Source organism: Pseudorasbora parva, chromosome 5, assembly GCF_024679245.1.
Source record: "Pseudorasbora parva isolate DD20220531a chromosome 5, ASM2467924v1, whole genome shotgun sequence".
Taxonomy (NCBI): Eukaryota; Metazoa; Chordata; class Actinopteri; order Cypriniformes; family Gobionidae; genus Pseudorasbora; species Pseudorasbora parva.
In genome coordinates, this window is record NC_090176.1 from 17,471,972 (window position 1) to 17,495,450 (window position 23,479).

General features: G+C 38.7%; 1 protein-coding gene, 1 long non-coding RNA gene and 1 pseudogene across 2 annotated transcripts in view; all 3 read right to left on the bottom strand.

The window, feature by feature from the left end:
- The window catches only part of LOC137075850 (uncharacterized), a 30,442-nt gene extending 19,338 nt beyond the window's left edge, over window positions 1-11,104 (bottom strand). Inside the window, exons 1-2 of the mRNA XM_067444802.1 lie at window positions 10,967-11,104; window positions 10,465-10,773 (exon numbers count right to left, since the gene is read on the bottom strand). Of these exons, the coding sequence (XP_067300903.1) occupies window positions 10,465-10,773; window positions 10,967-11,036 (379 nt within the window). The 5' untranslated portion in view covers window positions 11,037-11,104. The remainder of the gene's footprint in view (window positions 1-10,464; window positions 10,774-10,966) is intronic.
- On the bottom strand, window positions 6,612-10,342 carry LOC137075998 (uncharacterized). The gene is made up of 3 exons (XR_010905151.1): window positions 10,225-10,342; window positions 6,772-6,814; window positions 6,612-6,658 (listed from the first exon to the last, which is right to left on the bottom strand). It is a non-coding gene; the product is annotated as an uncharacterized lncRNA (long non-coding RNA).
- A 7,509-nt stretch (window positions 11,105-18,613) lies between the features above and the next one.
- On the bottom strand, window positions 18,614-18,730 carry LOC137076229 (5S ribosomal RNA; annotated as a pseudogene).
- Window positions 18,731-23,479: the final 4,749 nt, after the last annotated feature.

Below are 23,479 nucleotides of genomic sequence, written 5' to 3' on the forward strand. Positions count from 1 at the left end.
AGGTTTCCTGCTGTCAAGAGGGGTAGTAAATAGAGAACGTAATCTAGAATGCCGTGCCAAAATACTTGCATTTTTTCCACAAGTCCATGTCCAGTCCAAGTCAAGTCTCGAGTCTAGTCTTGGGCCAGTTGTTCACGAGTCCATGTCCAAGTCAATTCACAACTTGCAACTTAAGTGCGACTCGAGTTCAAGTTGCAGACTCGAGTGTCCATCTCTGCCACATACCCCACTGCCCGACTCAGGCCTAGGAGCCATACAGGAAGCAGAAAGTGTCCCTTAGTTCCCTGAGTGGGAGCGAGACGCTGCGTCACCGCGCTGGGAACGCCTCTGCGTGATTGCGTCGTGAAGCACATATGTAATCAGTCCAATAGAGAGACGGAACTTCATAGGCGGGTGACGTCATAGACCTGGAAACTATAAAGCCTGCCAGCTAACACATGCCCCCAGCTTATGTAAAGAGACTGAAGCGAAACGCTAGTGGGCAAGCGGGGAGTATGGCTGGGTGACGCAGCGTCTCGCTCCCACTCAGGAAACTAAGGTTACAGACGTAATTGAGACATTCCCTATTATAGGAACTCAAGCTGTGTCTCCGCTCTGGAAATGAGAATACCCACGTCCCCATACGATCTGGGTGTCTGCCTGTATCATTGTCTAAGGAGCGAGCACACAAGCCCCAGGAGTGGAATTTACGTCCAGTTCGTAGAGCCTGACGAAAGTGTGAGGCGATGACCACCCTGTCGCGTCACATATATCTTGCAGGGAGGCCCCTTAGTGATGTCCGGTTCGCGAACGAATCGTTCTTTTTAACCGGATCTTTATAGTGAACCGGTCGAACCAGTTCACCAAATCGAACTGAATCGTTCTAAACGGTTCGCGTCTCAAATCAGGGCTGATCCCACAAATACTGTAGATATTAACTTTCTGCCATCAGTGACAGTCTCTCAAACTAAAAAATAAAACGAATATCTTGAAGTAGATGTTGTAACTCCAATCGTTAGCTGAAGTGAGACATGTTTTGCTGAGAGATCTGATGAACTCACGAGCAGCTGATACTGAGCATGCGCGTGTAACCGAACGTACCGGTTGTCGGATCCTCGGATCAGCAGTACAGAATCAAAACCGTTTCTGTCGGACACGTTCGATACTGAGAACCGATGAGCCAATGAGCTGCGCATGCGTGTTATTTGTTCAGAGGAACGAAATGCAGGTTAAGTGTATAAAACTAATCACGTTTGGAAACATTATAACAAAGCTGTCACTGTATTATTTTAAAGTTTTGGAAACAATAGATTGTAAAACGGTCAAATTAAACATTTATTTGTTTTATCAATAATGCATGATATTTTCAGGAACAGCTTTTATCTTATTTAATTTCTAAGTCGATAAAGATTTTAAAATAGATGTAATCAAAACAGTAGGTTTGATATAGACTATTCAGCTTGCAGCAGTTCGCAGCTCAGCACCCTGTGCTCAGCACACACACACACACACACACACACACACACACACACACACACACACACACACACACACACACACACACTGATACAGCGGTTCTCGAGTCAGATCGACCGGTTGCAATGGATCACCGGTACAGAATTGAGAACCGTTTCTATCGGACACGTTCGATCTTTCGAACATGTTCGATTCTGAGAACCGGTGAGCTGAGATACTGAGCATGTGTGATAGCGTAGTAACCGAACTGTTTCTCTCGGACTGGGACAGCTGATGCTGATAATACATGAGCCCGGGTGAACACTGAGGATTTGTGTAAGTAGGCCTATTCTGTCAATGTACGTTTATTTAATCCGTGTAAAACATCAGTGTTTGCACGACAGTGACAGTGACAGTCTCTCAAACTAGAAATAAAACTAATATCTTGAAGTAGATGTTGTAACAATCGATTCAGTTCGATTTGGTGAACTGTATTTAGTGCTGTTGCAAAACATAAATGAAAAAATGTTTCCAAGATGATGATGATGTCAATTATAATTATTACTATACTAAGTTTTGATTACAAATACTTTATATGGATGTGTTTGAATGTATTTTCATCCGCCGGGATGATAGAAATGACGTCATTACGTAAAGGCGTAAAAGTACCGGTGATCCGGTTTTTTTAACTGGATCATTGAAACGAACTGTCCGAAAGAACCGGTTCGCGGAAAAGAACCGAACTTCCCATCACTAAGGCCCCTGCCAGAAGAGCCTAAGAGCCTGCCGTACCCCGGGTTGAGTGGGCCCGCATAGCCAATGGAGAAGGCTGTCCGACCGCCACATAAACAAGTGAGATGGCCTCGACCACCAACTCGCTCATCCTCTGCTTTGACACCAGACATTTCACTGCGTCATCACAAATAAAACACACACAATTACCCAATATGCTTACAAAATCCTTTTAATAATATTTGAATAAAGATTGTCGATTCAAAAAAATGTTAATTGTATTAACTCAAATTTTTAATTTCAATTAACTCAAAAAGGCAACAGGGTAACTTATTTGTTTTAAACATTTTTTTACAGTGTAGGTCTTGAATCATTATATTGTGTACTCAAATTCAGGCACTGACCCTGGCTCACACATTGGGACACTCTCTTCCATCGACATGACAACATAATTACTGGTATTTATGGTTTATATGACAGCAGAACTAATTTCTTTTTGACTTTATTTTAAAGGGGTACTTCAGAGCTGTGGGAAGATTAATGTGTATTTAAATTGGGTCATTTATGTAGTAGAAACGTGAAATAATTATTTGAATTTGGTGCCTTCTGGACTGAGAAAAACAAGAAAATATTTTTGGCTCATGTGGATGAAAGACAACAGCTCCCAGAATGCACTTGCTTCGCTGACCTACAAGGGCACTCCCAAAGCCACCACTTCTGGATCACTTGCCCACTGTGGAACCGCCCCTACCATTGTTTTTATTTTCATAATATCATTTTCATAAAATAAAATAATTTAGTTCAGTTAGAGAACAGAAACTACAATTAATAAACTGAACGTGTCTGTTCAATATAATGTGTGTGAACCGAGTGAGTGTCATGACACAAACGCAGCAGGAGTCAGATTATATTACTAGAGCTGAGGTAAGTGCAGCAGTCATTCACGGCACGTGTTCAGTCTGGCGTGTTTACAGTTCATGCCTTTGCTTTGCCAAGCTTAACTTTCATAGAAATTAATTTTAAAAGTTGAAACACTCACTTTGCTCGGCACCACTCCGTTTACAGCCGAGTGCTGTAAGTGCGATCTCACCATGGACCGGTTGAAAATATGCGGAAATTGCTCCTACTGCTGGCTATTGGAGGATTTTTCCAGAAATTAAATGCATAAATCTCTTGTCTCAGGGGGATATGAGGGGTTCAAGCTAGATCATTCAAATATACTATCAGATTTCTACTGATAAAGCTTAAAGCTACACTGTGTGATATTTTCCCCCATCTAGCGGTGTAAAGGTATACGACAATCCAGTGAATATTAGTTTCTGTTCCTCTCAATTCCGATTTCGTTTTAACTCCTACAGTGGTCGATTTAGTGCAAGATTAACATGGCTTCCAGTTCGACCTTGTCAATGAGTGCCTTCGAGTGTTAAAACGTGAAAAGCGAAGCTTGAATTTACGGGTATGTCCCTCTTTGGCTAATGTACTTTCAAGATGGAGGGGCAACATGGCGACCAGCATTCGAACCCCTCACCCATATGTATTTTCAATGGCATATTATAAACTTACGAGAATACTTTATTACTTGAAAGAAGTAAATATACATTAATGAGCACATATATTTTTGAAAGAACTAAGTGTTTTTAGCTAAGAATAAACTAAAAAAGTTACATAGTGTAGCTTTAATGCTAAATTGCTGAAGTAACCATTTTAAGTACATTATAAAAAATAGTTTACTTGTTACATATAGGCCATGTGATGGAAATATTTGATATAATGGCCTCAGAAATTGTAAAAGGATTATTTAACATGAAACTACAGAAAAAAACGCAGAATAAGGATGTTCAGGTCAAAGACCACCCAAAAAAAGTGCTTAAAGGACAACTCCGGTGAGAAATGAACCTAGGGGTAATTAACAGATGGTTACAGAGTAGATCGTTCTCTGGGATGCGTTTTCATGGAACTTGAATGTAAAGAGTTTTATCTCTAAAATCAGATTAGCTTATAGTGCTTGTCTGTGGGGCACAGAGTAGTGAAATTAAATCGCTAATACCACTAACAAGGCTAAAAATAGCCTCACACTAACACGGTAGCATAATGAGGGTCCCTACATGCAAACCGAAGCATTGAGAACTTTGTAAGAGTACAAACAGTTTAATAAGAAGACACTTTATAAACATAGTACATTACGCGTTCACGGACAGGCGCCATCTTGGAAAACAGTCTCGACTCATCGAGCGACGAGAGCTCTGCTAAGTGATGAACTGTGACTTGGAATCTTATATGGTCCGTTGTTTCCGGAAGAAAACACTGAACACAACAGAGAAAATAAATAAATAAATACAAAAATGTCCATGTTATTACATTTCACAAACTTAATTCCTATCGACCAGCTCACTTAGAACAGCGCTCGTAGATCGATTCATCGAGACTGTTTTTCGAGATGGTGCCTGTCCGTGAACGTATCTTCTTATTACACTGTTTGTACTCTTACAAAGTTCTCAATGCTTCGGTTTGCATGTAGGGACCCTCATTATGCTACCGTGTTAGTGTGAGGCTATTTTGAGCCTTGTTAGTGGTATTAACTAGCGATTTAGTTTTACCACCCTGTGTCTACCCTGTGCCCCATAGACAAGCATTATAAGCTAATCTGTTTTTAGAGATAAAACTCTTTACATTCGATTTTCAAGAAAACGCATCCCAGAGAACGATCTACTCTGTAACCATCTGTTAATTACTCCTAGGGTCATTTCTCACCGGAGTTGTCCTTTAACACAAATAGAAGTCATATGATAGAACATTATAAACCAATCGCCAGAACCAATCACAGTGAAGGAAACTTGAGTGACATTGATTTTCACTCAAGCTGTATTGTTTAAATGTACATGTTTCTTTCTGTTCAGGAGACTCATTTGGTTCTTGTGACCAGTGATCTCCCGGCCTGTGAATAAAACTTCATTTCAGCAAATAGCAACTTGGGAGTGGTGTCAGTTTGCTACGTAGCTGAGAAATAGAAGTACTCAAAGATTCTGCGCTTAATAGATCACAGCAGCAGAGACAGTAATAGTGTTGGAAGACTACAGAGACATCCTCCAGGTGAGGCTATAATACGAAAGTATTAAGGATCCTGCAGAGACCAGCATACTGCTGAGAAGGACGGTGACAGTGTATAGATGCTAAAGATCTGTGTGCTCACGTGTGTTTGAGTAAACGCTAGTGATAGTAGCTTCTCGACGGGACGCCATCACTTTACTTCGAGAGGCGAATTACCTCGAAGGATTGAAATTGTGTTAGATGTATATTCGAGAAGGGGATTACCTCGAGATACTTTAGTTTTATATCAACAACTGTGAGTTGTTTTGAATTGTTCGTGGTGAAGTCAGATATTCGTATTGAGAATTTCCACGACAGCCACATGCAACATTTTTAGCATAACTTGTACCTAACGTGTAATTTATTACCTGTCTAGTGATGTATGTTTATGCTGAAATATAAATGAATACTGGTTTGTATTTAAAATATTTATTGCATTATGTTTCACACTTCAGAAAAGCAAAATAGTGAGCATCAATGCCCTCTGATTTTCACGGTGCATTGTGGGACTTTTTAAGGAGTGACCGTTTCAGTGCACTGGTATGATTTTGCAGCCATTAAAATGGCTGACTCCCTGATCCCTGTCCTGACTACTGAACTAGGGTGCTGATTGAGACACATACAAAATGTGCAAATTGGTAAGAGAGCCACTGTTCTAAAAAAACAAAAGTTACTGAAATTATTTGAAGGGTGGAACATTTGATCTTTTTAGCATCTGTAAGTGTACTTTGGCATGTCCTTTAAAAAAAACTGGTTGGTTTTACAAACTACATTAACCCCAAAATTATATTGTTACGATATGATTTTAACAATTTTCTTAATTATTGATTGAAAACACACACACACACACACACACACACACACACACACACACACACACACACACACACACACACACACACACACACACACACACACACACACACACACACACACTCATACAGAGCCTGTACTTATATTTATTATTGCGATGGTCCCTTTCTGTAACTCATGAAAACGACTGAAAAACATCTTCCTGTATTGAGATGTTCATCTGATCAGCAACAGACACATAAACTTGTGTCTTGAGAAGGAAAGATCACGTTCATGAAACTGTATGAAGACTGTAGACCTGATGAAAACAAAGATAAAACGAGTCAAACACACACAACATTTCAGCCCCTGTGCAAAATTCTGTGCAATTCATAAATTATCATATAATTGATTAATATAAATTATACTATTATCAAGATATAAATGAATAATTATAATTAATGTAAATAATAATTATCTTTTAAAATGTGTTATGTTAGCAGTTGTGTACAGTGATAGACAGGGACAGTGAACAGGATGATGAAGGTGTGAAGTTTAACTGACTTACACAGATTGTTAATGTGTGTTTGTCACAGTCAGAGATCATCTTCACCTATGCAGTTCATGCACGCATAGAAAGAAAACACATCGCAGGAAGTTTAACTTCTCAATTGGGAACATGTATAAAAGCCCAATAATAACCTGTGGTGTGGTAAATATACTTACATCCTCCTTATGTGGTCCAGAGATGGTCCTCTGCCGCAATTTCCTATTACAATGATAAAGCATTTGGAGAACAACAGAATGTCTTTTAAAACAAAATCTCAGTTTACTTTATTTGCCCATCAACAGTTTAATGTGATTGAATTTATATTTTATAAATGGTTGAATAATTTAGCTAGCATTTTATATATCCTAAATACAAGTTTGAATGAAGATTGAATGTTTGGGTCCTGGACAAGTGTTAAATAATACAACCCCAAATCAGAAAAAGTTGGGACAGTTTGGAAAACGCAAATAAAAAAAGATTTCTAAATTTACTTTGACTTGTATTTCATTGCAGATAATATGAACACAAAATATTTAATGCCTAGTCAACTTCATGTCATTTGTAAATATGCATTCCTGTCATTTAGACCTGCAACACATTTAAAAAAAAAGTTGGGACAGGAGCAATTTAGGACTAATAATGAGGTAAAATGGTTAAATAATGATGTGATTTGAAACAGGTTGTGTCAACAGGTGATTGTAATTATGATTTGGTACAAAAATCCAAGAAAGTTCTAATCCTTTAGGAGCAAAGATGGGCAGAGGATCGCCAGTTTGCCAACAAATATGAATGAAAATTATTGAAATGTTTAAAAACAATGTTCCTCAAAGAAAGATAGGAAGAGATTTGGATATTTCACATTCAACAGTGCATAACATAATTACAAGATTCAAGGAATCTGGAGGAATTTCAGTGCGTAAAGGACAAGGCCACAAATCTCCGATTTTGGTGACATCATCGCAGACTTCACTTTCTTGTCAAATCTTCTGTCCAATCAAAATGCTCTCTAGAATCTAAAGCCCGCCCCATTACACTGCTGAAGCTGCAGAAATCGGTCAGTTGTTTATACACGTTTACTAATTTCTACATGGTGAAAGGCACATAGCACACTATATGTGATAGGAAATGATTCAGTGTAAATATGCTTTCATTTGAGGCAAATAAAGTCAGTTTTCACGTTAGTTTCACGCACCGCCTCGCACACCCCAACGTTTCTGTTCTGTGTCAGCCGCGGGGCGGCTGCGTGGCGTTTTCTCTGCCTTTGCACACCAGAAGCGTGTCTGATGCGGCGCTGCTGCTGCTATTAATGTACAGGGAAGCCCTATACTTTATGTTAAATATAAATATATATTTAACATAAAGTATATGTTCTTCCGGCCTATTCTATTTTGCCTGGAAACACTTCCAACATGCTTGCGTGTCGCGTGAAAAAAGGCGTCTCTTCTAATTGAAGCATGCACGCGTTGACCGCGTGTCACGCAGGCAGTATCCAAGCTCTAACCGGTTAACATGGGAGCCGAAATAAAAACGGACACGCCACGCAGCCGAGACGCTCACGACACGCTTGCAGTGTGTCCCCGGCCTTAGACTACAGACACGAGAGCGCAGCGCGGATCATATGCGAGAGTCCGCGCTGACAACAAACATATCGACCCATTTGAATTCTGCACAGAATGCTGCATTTCAAAAGCGATATGGAGGAGATTATGATGGTAAACAGTGTTAGAGGAAACTGACTTTACCAAACAGAGATAGGTCCGCTCTTGCGCTCTAGCCAAACTGTATATTAACGAAACGCTATTGGCTGTTTCAAAAAAGGGAAGGAGCTGCTAACAGCTGGAGCCGTTTCAGAGGAAATTACGTCAACACAATAGGCTTGTTTGACTTCACCCAGCGATGCGCAGACCAATCAGCGGCTGACTTGAAGCACTGTATGCCGGTTAGAAATTTTGTCCGACTTGAGGCAGCGCTGACGGCACGTGAATGTGACGTATGTCAACAAAGTACCGCGAGAGCGATTCGAGAGCAGCCGGCTGATGCAGCCGCTGCAGATTAGGCTTGTTTGAGATGCGCCTTGCCTCGCCTGAAATAAAGGCGAGACTAGGCGGCTTCAGTGAGGGGAGGAGTGAAAAAAGAGCAGGCAAGCCGGACAGTTCTCTCCTCTCATAGTGGATCAGACACCTGCGAGATCAGTTGCGGATATCGCGGAATTCACTCTCGTGCGCTCTGTTGCTGATAAACTGGATGTAATTTCAGTTCTGTTGCCTTTATATGAAAATAAATATTATGAACAAGACACCCAAAGTTTTAGTTATATATTTCCATTCAAAAGATCTGTTTATCAAGCATTTTTACTTTAATTACATACATGTTTTTATATATTTTTATTAATATGACAACAATCACATAACCAACAGAGAGATCGCACTCTCCGAGAGTTTAAGAATATTCACACATAATTTATTCACATAAAAACATGATATCAGAGTTTTAAAATCAAATATTTAAAAAAAATAACTATACATCACGGTTGTTTAAACCAATAAGCATTAAGCTGTGTCGTCAGCAAGTCGTTTCCCATCATGCTTTTGGTCAGCGCAGTCGGTGGAGAGCAACTGCGCTCGACTGCAGAATCCGACACGTCCGCCTCGCCATCGCAAGAGATTTTTGACATACGTCAGCATGACATCAGAGCAAGGCGGACCGCCCTCGGACACATTTCTAACCGGCATGCATCTCGCGCTGATCACCGGTGATCGGTTCTGCGCAGATTTTGCTCATCTCAAACAAGCCTATTCTCAAGGGGGACTGCAGGAGGAGGCAAGAGCTCTGATGACGACACAGCTGATCCACGATTGGCCGATTCACCACATGACAGCGATCACGTGCGTTTCCTGTTTCTTCTAAAACCTTATGTTACACTAATGCTCACAAATCATTAATTTATAATAGTAAAACTTCTTTTCATGTACTCGCAATGTTTTATTGTCATGTTTATCAAACTAAAACTGATAAAAACCGTTGACAACACTTCATTGATAGTGTATGTTTATATGTTAAACATTAATCTTGTCCAAATAGATGCTTTATTAAGCAGTACATAAAGTATTGAATGAAAATATCATTAAAACATCTGTGTGTTTGAGAAATATTGCATTTATTTAACTTCAGCTGTGATAAAGTTTGCAAACACAGCACAAGCGTCACCACGGGAAGCAGAAAGTGTCCGACTTAACGTCTCCGTTTGCTGCTCCTCCCCGCCTGCACTCGGCTACTCTCGCGGATAGCATGCATCCAGCCGCAGCCGATGTCGAACACACCTATTGAATAATGCGGCGCGTTCCAAAGGACTTCAGTGGGCCTTTAATGAAAATAACTTTTGCAGACAAAGTTGGATATTTCTACTCATTTTAAACAGGAGGTCAAGGAGCTGCAATACATGTCAGAGTACATGTCAAATCTAAGAAATGTTGATTTTTTTTTCTTCTTTTTTTAAAAATCAATATCTCAATCACCTCCCTAGTTCAGTAGTCAGGGCACTGACCAGGACAGGTCAATGAGCTGACTCCCTGATCAGTGCCTTGACTACTGAACAGGGAGCTGATTGAGACGCACCCATTGTCTCTCACCTGTGAATGCAGATGCTGATAGTGATTATCAGACAGACCATAATGACTCCAGAACATGAGACGATGATGATGATGATGTAGATCGGCATTTCTCTGGGGGACACTGGTCTGTTTTCTGAAAAGAGTCAAACTCAGATGATGTCAACCGGCACTACTAGATACTAGTGACTGATTAAAACATACTTATAGTGCACTTGTCTGTAAAGAAAACAAATCCAGCAACTGAAATCATGTAATAACCTGTTATTGTTAATATCCATCTTATCGCTGCTGGAAAACAGGAGTAGTTTCCTGCATCAGACGCTTGTATTTGATGTATTTTTAATTCTCTTGGAGCTGCTGGGTTGATGTAAATCCTGTCTGAGCTGAAGTTTGTATTAGTTATGTTAAAATCAGGCACCTGCCTAAAAATAACAGAGTTGTTCATTTTCCATGTGAAATCATCATCATATGAGGTTTTGTTGCAGTGAAGTGTAACTGTTTCTCCCACAAACACTGTTTTGTTGATGTGCTGTTGAATCTTTTGCTCTTGATTTGATTTGGAACAATCTGATGAAAAGACAGAAAATCACATAGCACTGCAGGTTTATAGTAACAGCATCAGACAGTATAAGACACATTTGTGAATACATGTATGCAAATGCTCATGAAACACACCATGTTGCTCATTAGTCAACTCTAACAGACACAAGGACAACACAACACAAAACTAAACAATCACAAAAACAATGTTACAACATACCTATGAAAGTCAGTAAAGTAATGATGACCCATATATTATGATGCAGGATCCTGGTTTGTAAAACCTCCATTAACGCAGAAGGTAGAAATTAACATGTCACTCTCCCTTCAACATTTCAAGCCTTTCTGATCAACTGCGAGTCTGCAGACAGGAACAAGGGGAAGTGGTTACATGAGAGTGGGACACCGCCATGAACCACTGAGCTCAAGAGAGCAACATGATGATCTAAAGATACTGATTATTACAGCTGCTCTGTGACAACCTAAGAATTAGTCAAGTAAATGCACCTTCATTTATATAGCGTTTTTTACAATAAGGATTGTTTCAAAGCAGCATCACAGTGATAATAGGAATTTAATGAAAGAGTTTTGACTGTACAGCAGCTCTAGAAAAATTATGGACCAGCTAAAGTACATTTTTGATTGATTAAATTTTTAATTTTTAAATTTTGTAAATAAATCACTAGTTTTTGATTTTGAGGACACTTACACACCATTTTCAACCAAAATATAAAACTTTTAATGCTGGCCGTTCATTTGCATGGCAACAGTGTTTGGTGGCTTGAGAATGCTAACGTTGAAATTGACAGTTTTGAAACGATGCCATTGTAATCGTTGCGTAACTTCAAAAAGCATGTATCTGAGAATGGTGATGGCATGCACAGTCTATAAGCGCGCTTGAATGCATATGTGTGCAGGCGGGTAGTTTTCCTTTTCAAAATGACCACCAAATTACTTGTATAGCATACAGCATGTTTAGTCGTTTCCACAGATCCATGTGAACGGGAATCATTTTGATAACGTTTTTACTATTATCCATAAGAATATTCAGAATTCAATATTTCTTACATTATATTTAAAATGTATTGTATGGGTAAATTGCTTTTAAGCACATATTTGTTCCTGTTTGATCAACATCAAAAATTTGTTAAAATGTATAAAAAAAATGTGTTTTGCATTCATTAGTTCATTTAAAATGGTCCTATAGTGTGACAAATGCATTTTTAATTTAAAAGTTGAATAGTTTCCTCAAAGATTTGATCATTAATGTATAACAATAAAACAAGTTTTAGATGGAGTTTAACATGTAACACCAGTATATTGTCATGTTTAATAAAAAAATTATTCTTATTCTAATGATTTATTGCTATATTTTTGATTAAGTCTCAGGGCTGTGAAAAAAACATGGTTCTTGTATAAACTAAGGCAGAAACTAAGCATTCGTGCTTGGCCTGTATGGTGTAAATGCACCCAGAATTCATATGGAAAGTTAATTTGAAAAAGTAACTAATGTAGTGGCAGGACTAATATAAAAAAATAATTCAGACACTAAACTTAAGTGCATTAAGATAGTCTCTTTGATGAGTTTTGAGACAAGCCTCATAACCCACACACTTCCTGTATTCTAGGACCCTCTGTACCTTCGAAAACATTTGCGGATCGATGCCAAAACACGTGCAAACGTCTTCTTTCATAAGCACTTATAATGACCTACACCATTTGGAATGGACTTCTTCAATGTGGGTGAAAATGAAAAAAGGATGTAATTCGAACATCACCTCTGTTTAAAACTAATTATAAAAGGGATGGTTCCAGTTCTGCAAAACAACTCTCTTTACAACATTGTATCAGGGACTATATTGTACAGTGGAAAAATGTCATTTTTTGATAAAAATTTAAACATTCAGCTTGTGCTGTGACTGTACTGACAATACTGCATGACCTGTGATATCTTATTAAATAACTGTTTGTGTGAGAATGGAAAGATCTGTACAATCAGATTTGTAGGTAAATGATGCATGTGGTGAATAAATTCCATGGTCAAAGCAGTTGAAAGGAATACATGCACAGACCGTTGTAACTTTTTTCCGCCTTGGTAAGCGTCATAGAAGAAGCAGATTTGAAGCAAATAGACCAAAAACCACTACAACATGAGGTGTAGATATGGGCTTGCATAATAGGGGATTGGTTTAATTCACAAGCTAGTAAAATAGTCTTGTTTATTTAGTCTCCTGTCTTTTATTGACACAAGGTGTCATTATAATTACATAATGAGTGCAGTAAAAAATGCTTTAAAAGATCTTTAATTAATGAATCATTTTAAATGTTCCAATGAATTTGCTGGCCTGGTCCAACAGTTTCATTTCAACTTATAGTATACATTTGCACATTTGTTTTATCAATGACCAGCTTAAACGCAATATGAGGGAAGATAAAGTGTAACTTTTCGTGATGGTGGTTTTAATGTTGATTGCTGTTTTAATGTAACAAAAATTGAGCTGCACTGAGGTCACCTTTAAACACATTTTCAACAGGCCACATTTGCTTTAAATAACTATGAATACCATTTTCTAGACAATTGCATTTTCAAGTCAACACAACAAATTCAAGTCAGCATTTTATGTTTTTTGTTTTTGTTTTTTTTAACTGAAATACATACATTCAATCAATTATGTACATTACAGTTAAAATTGTTTAGCAATATATGTTGTACAATATGATATTTTAAATTCAAATTTCTATATGACTCGAGCGAAGTAGAGCGAAGTATCTTTTACTAACCGCATACACTTTGCTCCACATTGTAGCGTATTCTTGTAAAGAACCACCTACTTACACAGGAAGAGTCCGTCTGACGGATATATAAAGCGACCAATCACAGTTTGTTTTGTTTTATGTTCCATTTATGGGCGGGTTTATAACTTTATAAGTAGTTAATATCACATTATTAGAATGACATGGAGCAACAAGCAGTGTTGTTTCACAGTCAGTTGCACAGAAAGCAGGAAATGAATAGACACTTTGTATAATTGTCTAAAGAAAAGCAGAATACCCAGACTGTCGATAATTAGTTTAGTTGCTAAGTGCCTCTAACAAAACTCTGAATGTCTTTCAAAGATTTAATGCCACAAAAATGGCAAACTTTGGCCTATCCAGTGATTAGTTCTTCCTTAAAAGCTTTTTATTGGAAAACAAGTTTGTTTCCAGGTGCACCCAAACCAGACACACAGACTGAAACTCGAAATCTTCAGACAGTATTTGGTAGTTTGGGGGCAGTCAGTGAAAAGACTTGTGAGACTTGTGTGTGGTGTGTCATCTTAGACTGAAACTACATTAAAGTGAGGCCTTATGTTCATGAAGTAACTATCTTGAAGAGTGGGAGGGCTGTCAAAAAAAAAAAAAAAAAAAAGTTGTCATTTGCCGTCTAGAAGGTCATGCAACATATCACCCTGGGTTAAAAGCTTCTGACATAAAACCACAGAGAGAGACAGGAAGGGGTTTTATTAGGCCCACAGAGAAACCTAGGAAGCGTTAGGACGACCGTTTCACATGATCAAAAATATTCCACTGAAACAGCTACCTGAATTTATAATAGTAGGCTACATTAATTATTATAAGCTAGGTAAGATATAGTAAAAGTGCAAAGTGAAATAGACATTTAGAGCACGAGCATCTCCTCACCCACAGTCCTTTCACTGATGATATGATGCATGCTGCAAACAACATTGAAAAGACATTTTCAATCTAAACTATTTTGGCTGATTGTAAGTGAAGTGCACAGATCAGATTCATAAATGCAACAACTTAGTTTGGAACAACAATGCACCTGAAAGTGGATTGTATTCATACTAGCCGCAGCATAGAGTAAACAGTGTTTGATTGTCTTGCTTGTCAGTATCTCTCTTCCTGTCTAAGTGAGCCGATCTTGGCCTGAAGCTGCAACATTGGAGTTGCCGTTTAGTCAATGGTCTGGTGGTTACATGCAAAACTAGGTTGAGGGGTTTAATGGAGTTCAAACTAATATTGAAGTTAAAATGTGTGTTTTGTTTATTATGCATTTTGCATAAATAAGTGTTCTAACACTGAATACACATATACTGACTCTGCTAAATTACTTGTTTATATGTTTGTCATCACATTGTGACCATTTGATAAAACAAAATAATTCATTCACTGGATGATTGCTTGTGAACAAAAAGATTTAAATAATGTATGTAAAAAAAGAATGATAGCAGTGGCCTAAATTTGTTCTTTGCTAGTCTGAGATGTTTTCTGGAAACTATTTTACACCTCAACCACAAGGCAGAAGTGTCAAAGGCCTTTGCCGCCTTTTGTGCCCTTTCAGGTTAAAAGACTTAAAAAAAGAACATCATGAATAATATAGTAAATAATATAAAAGTTTATAATATTAAAGGTCCCATTCTTTGCGATTCCATCTTTCAAACTTTAGTTAGTGTGTAATGTTGCTGTTAGAGCATAAATAATACCTGTAAAATGATAAAGCTCTAAGTTCAATGCCAAGCGAGATATTTTATTTAACAGAAGTTCCCTTTCAAAGCCTACAGCGAACGGCCGGTTTGGACTACACCCCTGCACTTCCTTCAGAAATGACGTCACTAAAACCGTTTGTTGACGAACCCTCCACCCACAAGAACACGCAAATTCGGGGGCGTGGTCCTTTTGCTCTCGCAGGTCGAGAATAGGAAGCGTTGTTTTGGTAGAGTGTGTTTGTCGCCATGCCATTGAAACGCTGTTATTTTCATCCCGGAGTCAAATCACCTTTGTTTTGTCTTCCCACGGACGATGTACGTAGAGATCAATGAAACTATGTGCAGCACATTTTGCTGAGGACTGCTTCCTCAATCTCAATCAGTTTAATGCCGGATTCGCAGAAAGATTATTCTTAAAAGATGACGCAGTTCCCTCTTTGTCTGGAGAAGGCGTTGTTTATGGTGCACAACCGGTAAGTGTATTTTATTATTTAAGTTGGTCCGTTTAACAGTTTATGTAACTCATGACACAAAGTGCAATGCTGTTTAGCTTTGTTAACTAACGTTAGATGGTAATTGAAACTAATCCGAAAAACTTAGTATATAAAAGTGTAGTAATTCATTCAGACACCGTCGATTGTTGGTGTTTGTAATGATCAGTTTAAACTACTGAATAGACAGCTTACCATTCTGAAACATCCAGCAAAAGTCTTTCCTGAGCAGGTAGTAATCAATCCTCTTCGATATTCTCCAGGTCTGATTCCGGCTCAAATTGATAAGGCAATATAGACATTTTTGCAATAACATTGAGCGCGTTATGGTAAGAGGCGGGACCTTTCCGGGCAAAGTGTGCTAAGCTGCTGTCCAATCACAGCGTGGGAAGCGCTGGCCTAATCAGAACTCGTTACGTATTTTTGAAGAAGGGACTTCACAGAACAAGGAAATCATCAGGCCGTTTTTAGGACAGAGGAAACAGCGCTGTACAGATAAGTAAATTGTGTGAAAAATACTGTTTTTTTACATGCGAAAAATGAACTCATGTTATATTGCCCACTGTAAACATAATCAAAGCTTCGAAAACACGCGAAGAATGGGACCTTTAAATTATATTGTTAAATATTAAAAACCAGCAATTGGGTTGTTTTAAGCAAACCGCTTTTGAGGTCCGAAAGGGATAGAAGGACATAGAACCACGCCCAGGTCGCACTTTCCCATGGCGACTGCCCTGAGTGTGACAAGATAGCGCTGCAAACCCTGAGAGCTCGCCCCACCGGCGCCTCTAAAACCGCGCAAAAAAAAAGCACCGTGATCAGAGGCCACCTGAGCGTTCGGGCAAGTTCTGAAGTTTCTGTAAGTGTACATACCCTGAAAGTTGCCTCCGTTTTTGGAGCCCAAAGTTGAGCGTATCCACTAACATACTCTTAAACATACCAAGGGATGTCACATAACCTGCTTTCTGGAATACCCCAGGTTAGGTTCACAGAGAAAGTTACGATGGTAACTAAGTATAAGTTGCCTCTCTTTCAGAAATAGGCTTGACTTATCCTGCTTTCTCAGGTTTGAAATACTGAAATACTATTCTGAAATGGGGAAAAAAAACAGTGTCCCTCATTTCAGGGTTAACATACTCAGAGTTTTCCCTTAACCTCCTTTATGGAACAGGTAACTGGATTTGTTTTGTATTTCCTGTCTTAGTGCCATGTTTCCTTAATCTAGAAATCTAGACGCAGCCTAGCGGCAGCAAATCATATTTTCGCAGAGTGTCATCTAGCAACTCTTCATAGACTTGTGAGCTGGAAAAACCAAACTCTGGTCAGGCCAATCACATCGTGTATAGAGTCGGTGGGCGGGGCTTAACATAATGACGGCAGAGTTGCAACGGTTTTGTTACTTGTAAAAAAGAAGCTGGTGAACGGCGGTCTTTTGAATCGGTTTTGGCCGCGAGTCTGGAAGACTTAAGCTTTTCTCTGATAAAAGAACAAAGAACAGCACTGAAGTCATTCTTAAAAAGGGAAGATGTGTTCGGGAAGATGAGTTTTCCGACCGGATACGGTGAAAGTTTAATCTGTCAACTAGCTCCGCTTCACCTTCGTTGCTCTGGTTGGGTGTAGCGCTATCCAATTGCGCACACGCCGTGCAGAGGGAGTTTGAAAGACAACCGTTTATCCGCCCCTCAGATTGAGCCCTGTCAATGGTGAGTTTCCAGACCAAACATCTTGATGTGGGTCTGGCCTGTTAGGCTATGTTTTGTAGTCCATTGTAGTTTTTTGTTGTTGTTGATTAGTCCTTTAATTGTTCTCAGGTGTGTCTTGTTTTCCAATCACCCCATGTGTATATACCCCAGTGTTTCTCATGTTCCTTGTCTGGGGCCTATTGCACAAACTAGGATAAGGGGTTAAGCCGGGATATCTTGGTGATCTTGTCATCTGTATGCAAAATTTAGTTCACTGCTGTCATGTAAACGTACCCTGAAGGCACACTCACACCAAGAATGATAATGATAACGTATCCCGGCAAGATATTCCCTGCTTAATCCATTATCCTATTTTTATGCAATAGGCCCCTTGGTGTTGTCATTCTATGGATGCTATGTGTGTGTGTTTGTTGTCAGTTTTGTTTGCCTTCCTTGCCCGTGTCTGGATTAATCAGTTTTGGATATAGTTTGATTATGTTTGTCTGAATAAATGTTCGCTTCATCTGAATCAAACTTTCGTTCCTCTGAAACAGCCACCGTTACAAATACCCACACTTGAAGTCTTGGCCATTTAAGAGCATGTACACGACGTCCGCAAGACTGTCTCATGTTTTAAAAATACCAAAGTGCAGTGCAATTTAGTGCCCCTAATGCACACTAAACCCACACTGTCTTAAATACCACTTCGGAGCGGCCTCACTCTCTGAGTATGCTATGTAATAATAATAATAATAATAATGCGTTCGATTTATATAGCGCTTTTCAAGGCACTCAAAGCGCTTTACATAGAAGGGGGGAATCTCCTCAACCACCACCAATGTGCAGCATCCACCTGGATGATGCGACGGCAGCCATATTGCGCCAGTACGCTCACCACACACCAGCTGATTGGTGGAGAGGAGACAGAGTGATGAAGCCAATCAGAATAGGGGGATGATTAGGAGGCCATGATGGACAGAGGCCAATGGGCAAATTTGGCCAGGATGCCGGGGTTACACCCCTACTCTTTTTCCGAAAGACATCCTGGGATTTTTAATGACCACAGAGAGTCAGGACCTCGGTTTAACGTCTCATCCGAAAGACGGTGCTCTTTGTCAGTATAGTGTCCCCATCGCTATACTGGGGTGTTAGGACCCACACAGACCACAGGGTGAGCGCCCCCTGCTGGCCTCACTAACACCTCTACCAGCAGCTACCTGGTTTTCCCAGTTGGTCTCCCATCCAGGTACTGACCAGGCTCAGCCCTGCTTAGCTTCAGTGGGAAACCAGTCTTGGGCTACAGGGTGATATGGCTGCTGGATAATATGTGTATTTTGTACAACATTTGCAACTGTACATGAATGTTAGGCTATATGGGATTCATATAATTTCATCATGAATGCTTACAACAGATGCAAATAACTATATTTGCACACTGTCTGGGCATCTACGATTTTGGTTTGGAAACAGGTTAAAATTTTGTTTTTGTTGTTGTTGTTGGTATTATATCATGCATGTGTGTATCTTTCCACCACATGTTGTTTGCACAGAGCGTTTTGAGCAGGAGGGGTAAATCTGTCACTCCACTCAAATACAATGTTCCAGTAGGGCTTTTAGTCTGTGCGTTGCTTGGAGCTTGATGATGCTTTGGTGTTTTTTTTTTTTTTTTTTTTTTTTACTGTGGGCCTGTCCCAATACACAGATTTGTGGTCTTTGCACTTGACCACTTATATTTACCTAACCTATATCCTGTGTTTAGCCGATGGTGTTTCCTCGGGTGTGAAGACCGCAGGTGTGCATATCATTTTTGATTACCTGATGGGACACTACAAAATTTGGGTTGCAAAGAGCTTTATTTACACATTTATTAATACTTGCACTTTAAACTAAACCTCTAAATATCTGTTCAGTAGTTCCTATGTTGCGGCACTTCTAATTAAGAGATTAAGAAGAAAGAACAAAAACAGTTGAAAACAATTTACAAACTACACATACTTATTTCTGCAACCATAAAATGTGCAACACTTTACGTTTTAGTACAAAATTATACGTTATATCTTATTATTAATTTACTGTACACTGCAAAGTTTTCCTCTGCATTGCATTATGTAAGGTGACATGAGTTCCTGGACATGTTGAATGAAGGGAATTAATTAATAATTATTGATCTGAAGCATTAAAGATTACTTGTTTATACAGCTGTATTTAGGATTTAGTGTGTGTTAAGAGAACTGATCTTACCTACACTTCCTTTAAGCGTGATGTCCCACCTTCATTTAAAAAAAAAAAAAAAAAAAAAAAAAAAAAAAAAGGAAAAAAAAAAATATATATATATATATATATATATATATATATATATATATATATATATATATATATATATATATATATATATATATATATATATATATATATATATATTTAGAATTTAGAAAAAGGTATCACTGAAAAAAAAAATCTGAATTATTTAGATGGTTTATCCAAAACAAGCACATCCAAACACAAGTGTGATATATTTATGTGAAATAGAGAAGGTAAAAATATGTTAAATACCTATTTTAGGTAGGTATTTAACATATGTGGGGCCGCCCTCCTGTGGGCTCACCACCTGCAGGAGGGATCATAAGGGGCCGGTGCGTAGTGGATCGGGCAACAGTCGAAGGCGAGGCCCCCAACGACCCAATCTCAGGACACGGAAACTGGCTCTAGGGACGTGGAAGAAGAAATTCAGATTATCAAATTCAATATTTTGAAATTCAAACCACAGAAATTCAGATCTTATACAAAGTAGGCCAGAGGTCATCATCAGGGAAGAGTAAAGGATGTCAAAAGTCAAACGGAGCACCAGCTTAACAGTTCATTTGTAATGGAATTAAGAGAAACAATCAAATGGCCCTTTTATACTTTTTTGTTTAGTTTAGATTAATGCACGGAAAATTAGATTTCAAATAGATTTCTCATTTTTCTTTATTATTGCTATGGCCCAATTCTCTAACCCATGACAATGATTTACAAACATCTTCCTGTATTGAAATGCTAATTAGAAGAGTGACAGACACATAACGACAAAGACTATGGCAACATGAGGGCTTAATGCTCGGAATTATCGTATTTACGAGTTTTCTAGGTAAAAATTGCACATGAACGCCCTCACATTTCAAAATTTGAATGCGATGAGCTCGTAATCACGACTTCAGAAGTGGGAATTATCAAATTTCCGATAGCACTTGTAGGCAGCATTAATACACAGACTAATGACTGGACAAGACCCACCTGTGAAGGACATGACACAGGAACACGTGGCAGGAACACATGAGGACATAGAATCACATGACAATAACATGACACAACCAGGAAGTGCATGACAAAACATCCCAGTGAGTATGATAAACTCAAAAACATGAAGCATGAACCTACACCAAAACACCCTGTGACGTTCAGCTCCAGTTCAAAACTGTTGTGCAACTTCAACTTATAAGTGATAACCTATATTTATAGTTGTTCATTTATAAAAAAAAAAAAAACTATTTTCAATAGATGGAACAAAATTTTACAAAGAAGTAATTTGATTGCACAACATTTTTCCATCAAGTGTGTCAGTGATATTTGTTATGTTTTGCAGCAGTTGTGGCCGGTGATAGATGGAGGCAGTTAAGAAACCTGGTGAACATGGTGGAGGTGTGTAGGTGGGTGTCAAGTTGAACTGACTTACACAGTACATGTTTGTTACAGTGAAAGATCATCTTTGCCTGTACAATTCATGCGCACATAGAAAAAAGTGTGAAGTTGAAGTGTGAATCTTTTAGCAGGGTCCCGGGCCAGGCTTCCTTGTGAGATTTATTTATTAATGTACTGTATTTGTTCTTTTGTGGTATCATCCACATATGCAATTATAATAGCTGCAAAAAAGTAATAGCCTATTTAACTTGTTTACAAATAGGATATGATGTATTTTATTTTATTTAAGCCCCAAAAAAACGTATCAGTTTGACAGAATTTTCTAAATTGAAGCGCTATCATAGGTCAAACTAACTGTACTTAAAATGTCCTTATTTTGAAAATGTACATTTTCTGTCATCTTTTCAAATATCTGAAAGCCATGTTTACCTAGAGTATTAGCAGAACACATTTTACACATGGGGAAAATCAGTTGTTTAATCAATAATTCAAGAAGCTTCTAACGTGTACTTGGCCTTATGAAAAGTAACAGCAGCAAATTGTATTTGTTTAACTAGTGTTTGTTACAATAAGGAGTTAAGACAATTGATGACTCCTCGTTACCATGCTAAAGCACATGTTAACCCTTTTCTTTCCTTTTTTATCTCTATATAGCATTCGTAATGAAAACTCACACACAATTAAATAAATCAGGCTTCGTTGGCAGTGGAAGACCAATGATTTTTTGTGAGGTTTTTATGACCCTCTGCTCTTTCAGCTGTGCGTGCCCAGTCTCACACTCTGTGAGTGTTCACTGAGAAAGTCCTTGATCCACACAAAAACAGTCAAGCCAAGGTCAAGCATCTTTGTGAATAGCCTACTGTGGACGATGGTATTAAAAGCAGAGGTACAAATATATCCTTGTTCTCCAGATGTTTCAGTGCAGTGTAGAAAGCAGTATTTATTGCATCCTCTGTGGATCTATTTGACCTGTATACATATTGATGGGGGTCTAAAGTGGGAAGAAGTGCAGATGTGATGTATCCTAGAATGAGTCTTTCCAAGCATTTGGGTATGATAGGTGTAAGTGCTATTGGTCTACAAAAAAAGGTACAAAAGTATAAAGTACAAAAGTGAAAAGGTAGATCTCTGTGAAAATGGTACATATTAGTACCCTAAAAAGTACATATCCATACTTTAAGAGTGCCTATTAGTACCTTAAAGGTACGTAGTATCTTTTCGGTTTTGTACCTTAGGGTACCACCCCAGTGACAGCACTGTACCTTTTTTCTGACCGTGTAGTCATTCAGGGAAGGAATGTTGTACTGCTTGGGCACTAGGAAGATGGTGGCAGTTTTCAGGCAGTCTGGTTACAACAGCATGTGCAATTGAGAAATTAAAGATATCTGTTGAAAACCTCTGCAAGCTGATGGACACAGTCCCGGAGAAGCCTGCCTGGGATCCCATCTGGTCCACCTGCCTCCTTGGCATTCACAGTTCTCAGGAATCGCTTAACCTTGTGTCTGGAGGTTGAATGTGCAGTCGGCAGAATCTAGATGTGGTGAAGCTGCGTTGTCCGGTCTTCTCTCAAATTGGGCAAAGAAGCAATTCAGTTCCTCAGCAAACATGGTGCTGCATGCTATTACTGGTTCTCTGCTGCCCCTGAAGTTGGTTATATGATGCATACCCTGCCACATGCGTGCTGTGTCTCTGAAATAAAAGTGATCCTCAATTTTCTCCTTGTAGGCTATAGCTGATTTTATCCCTCTATTGAGTTTGTGTCTTGAAGTGCTGTATTTATTACCAGATCTAAAAGCTGCATCACAGGCTTTCAGAAGAAGTTAGACCTCCTAAGTCATCCATGGCTTCCTGTTTGGGTAAACGTGGATGTGCGTTGATGGTGACACTTTCCACACCGCATCTGATATAAAATATCACAGTAGATGTATTCGAAAACAGACTCCAAACAGTGCTTTGAAAGCAGTCTTGCAGGTGTGAGGATGCTCTCTCCGGCCAGGTTTTAACCACTTTAATAACAGTTTGCTGTCTCATAACCCTTTCAACTATACGATCACACCAGTGTGATCAGTCTTGCAGATTAAAGTAAATTAGTAATAAATGAATAATAAAGTAATGTTAAAGCCCAAAATTATTAAATGGTTATTTTGCAACAAACCATAATTCAATCACTTTGTTTACCGTGAGATCTTTTTTGTATTCTTTTCTCCTGGCAACACCCTGATTATATGGAAAATGGTAAATGATAGTATCTAGTAAGGAATATCCTTATTAAAATTCACATTACTCTGTAAAATAACAATAAAGGCATTTATTTGGTAGATATTTTAATCAAATAAGCAAATTTAAGGACAAAAACACATACTCTGACAAATCCATTTAGGCTGTATGTGTA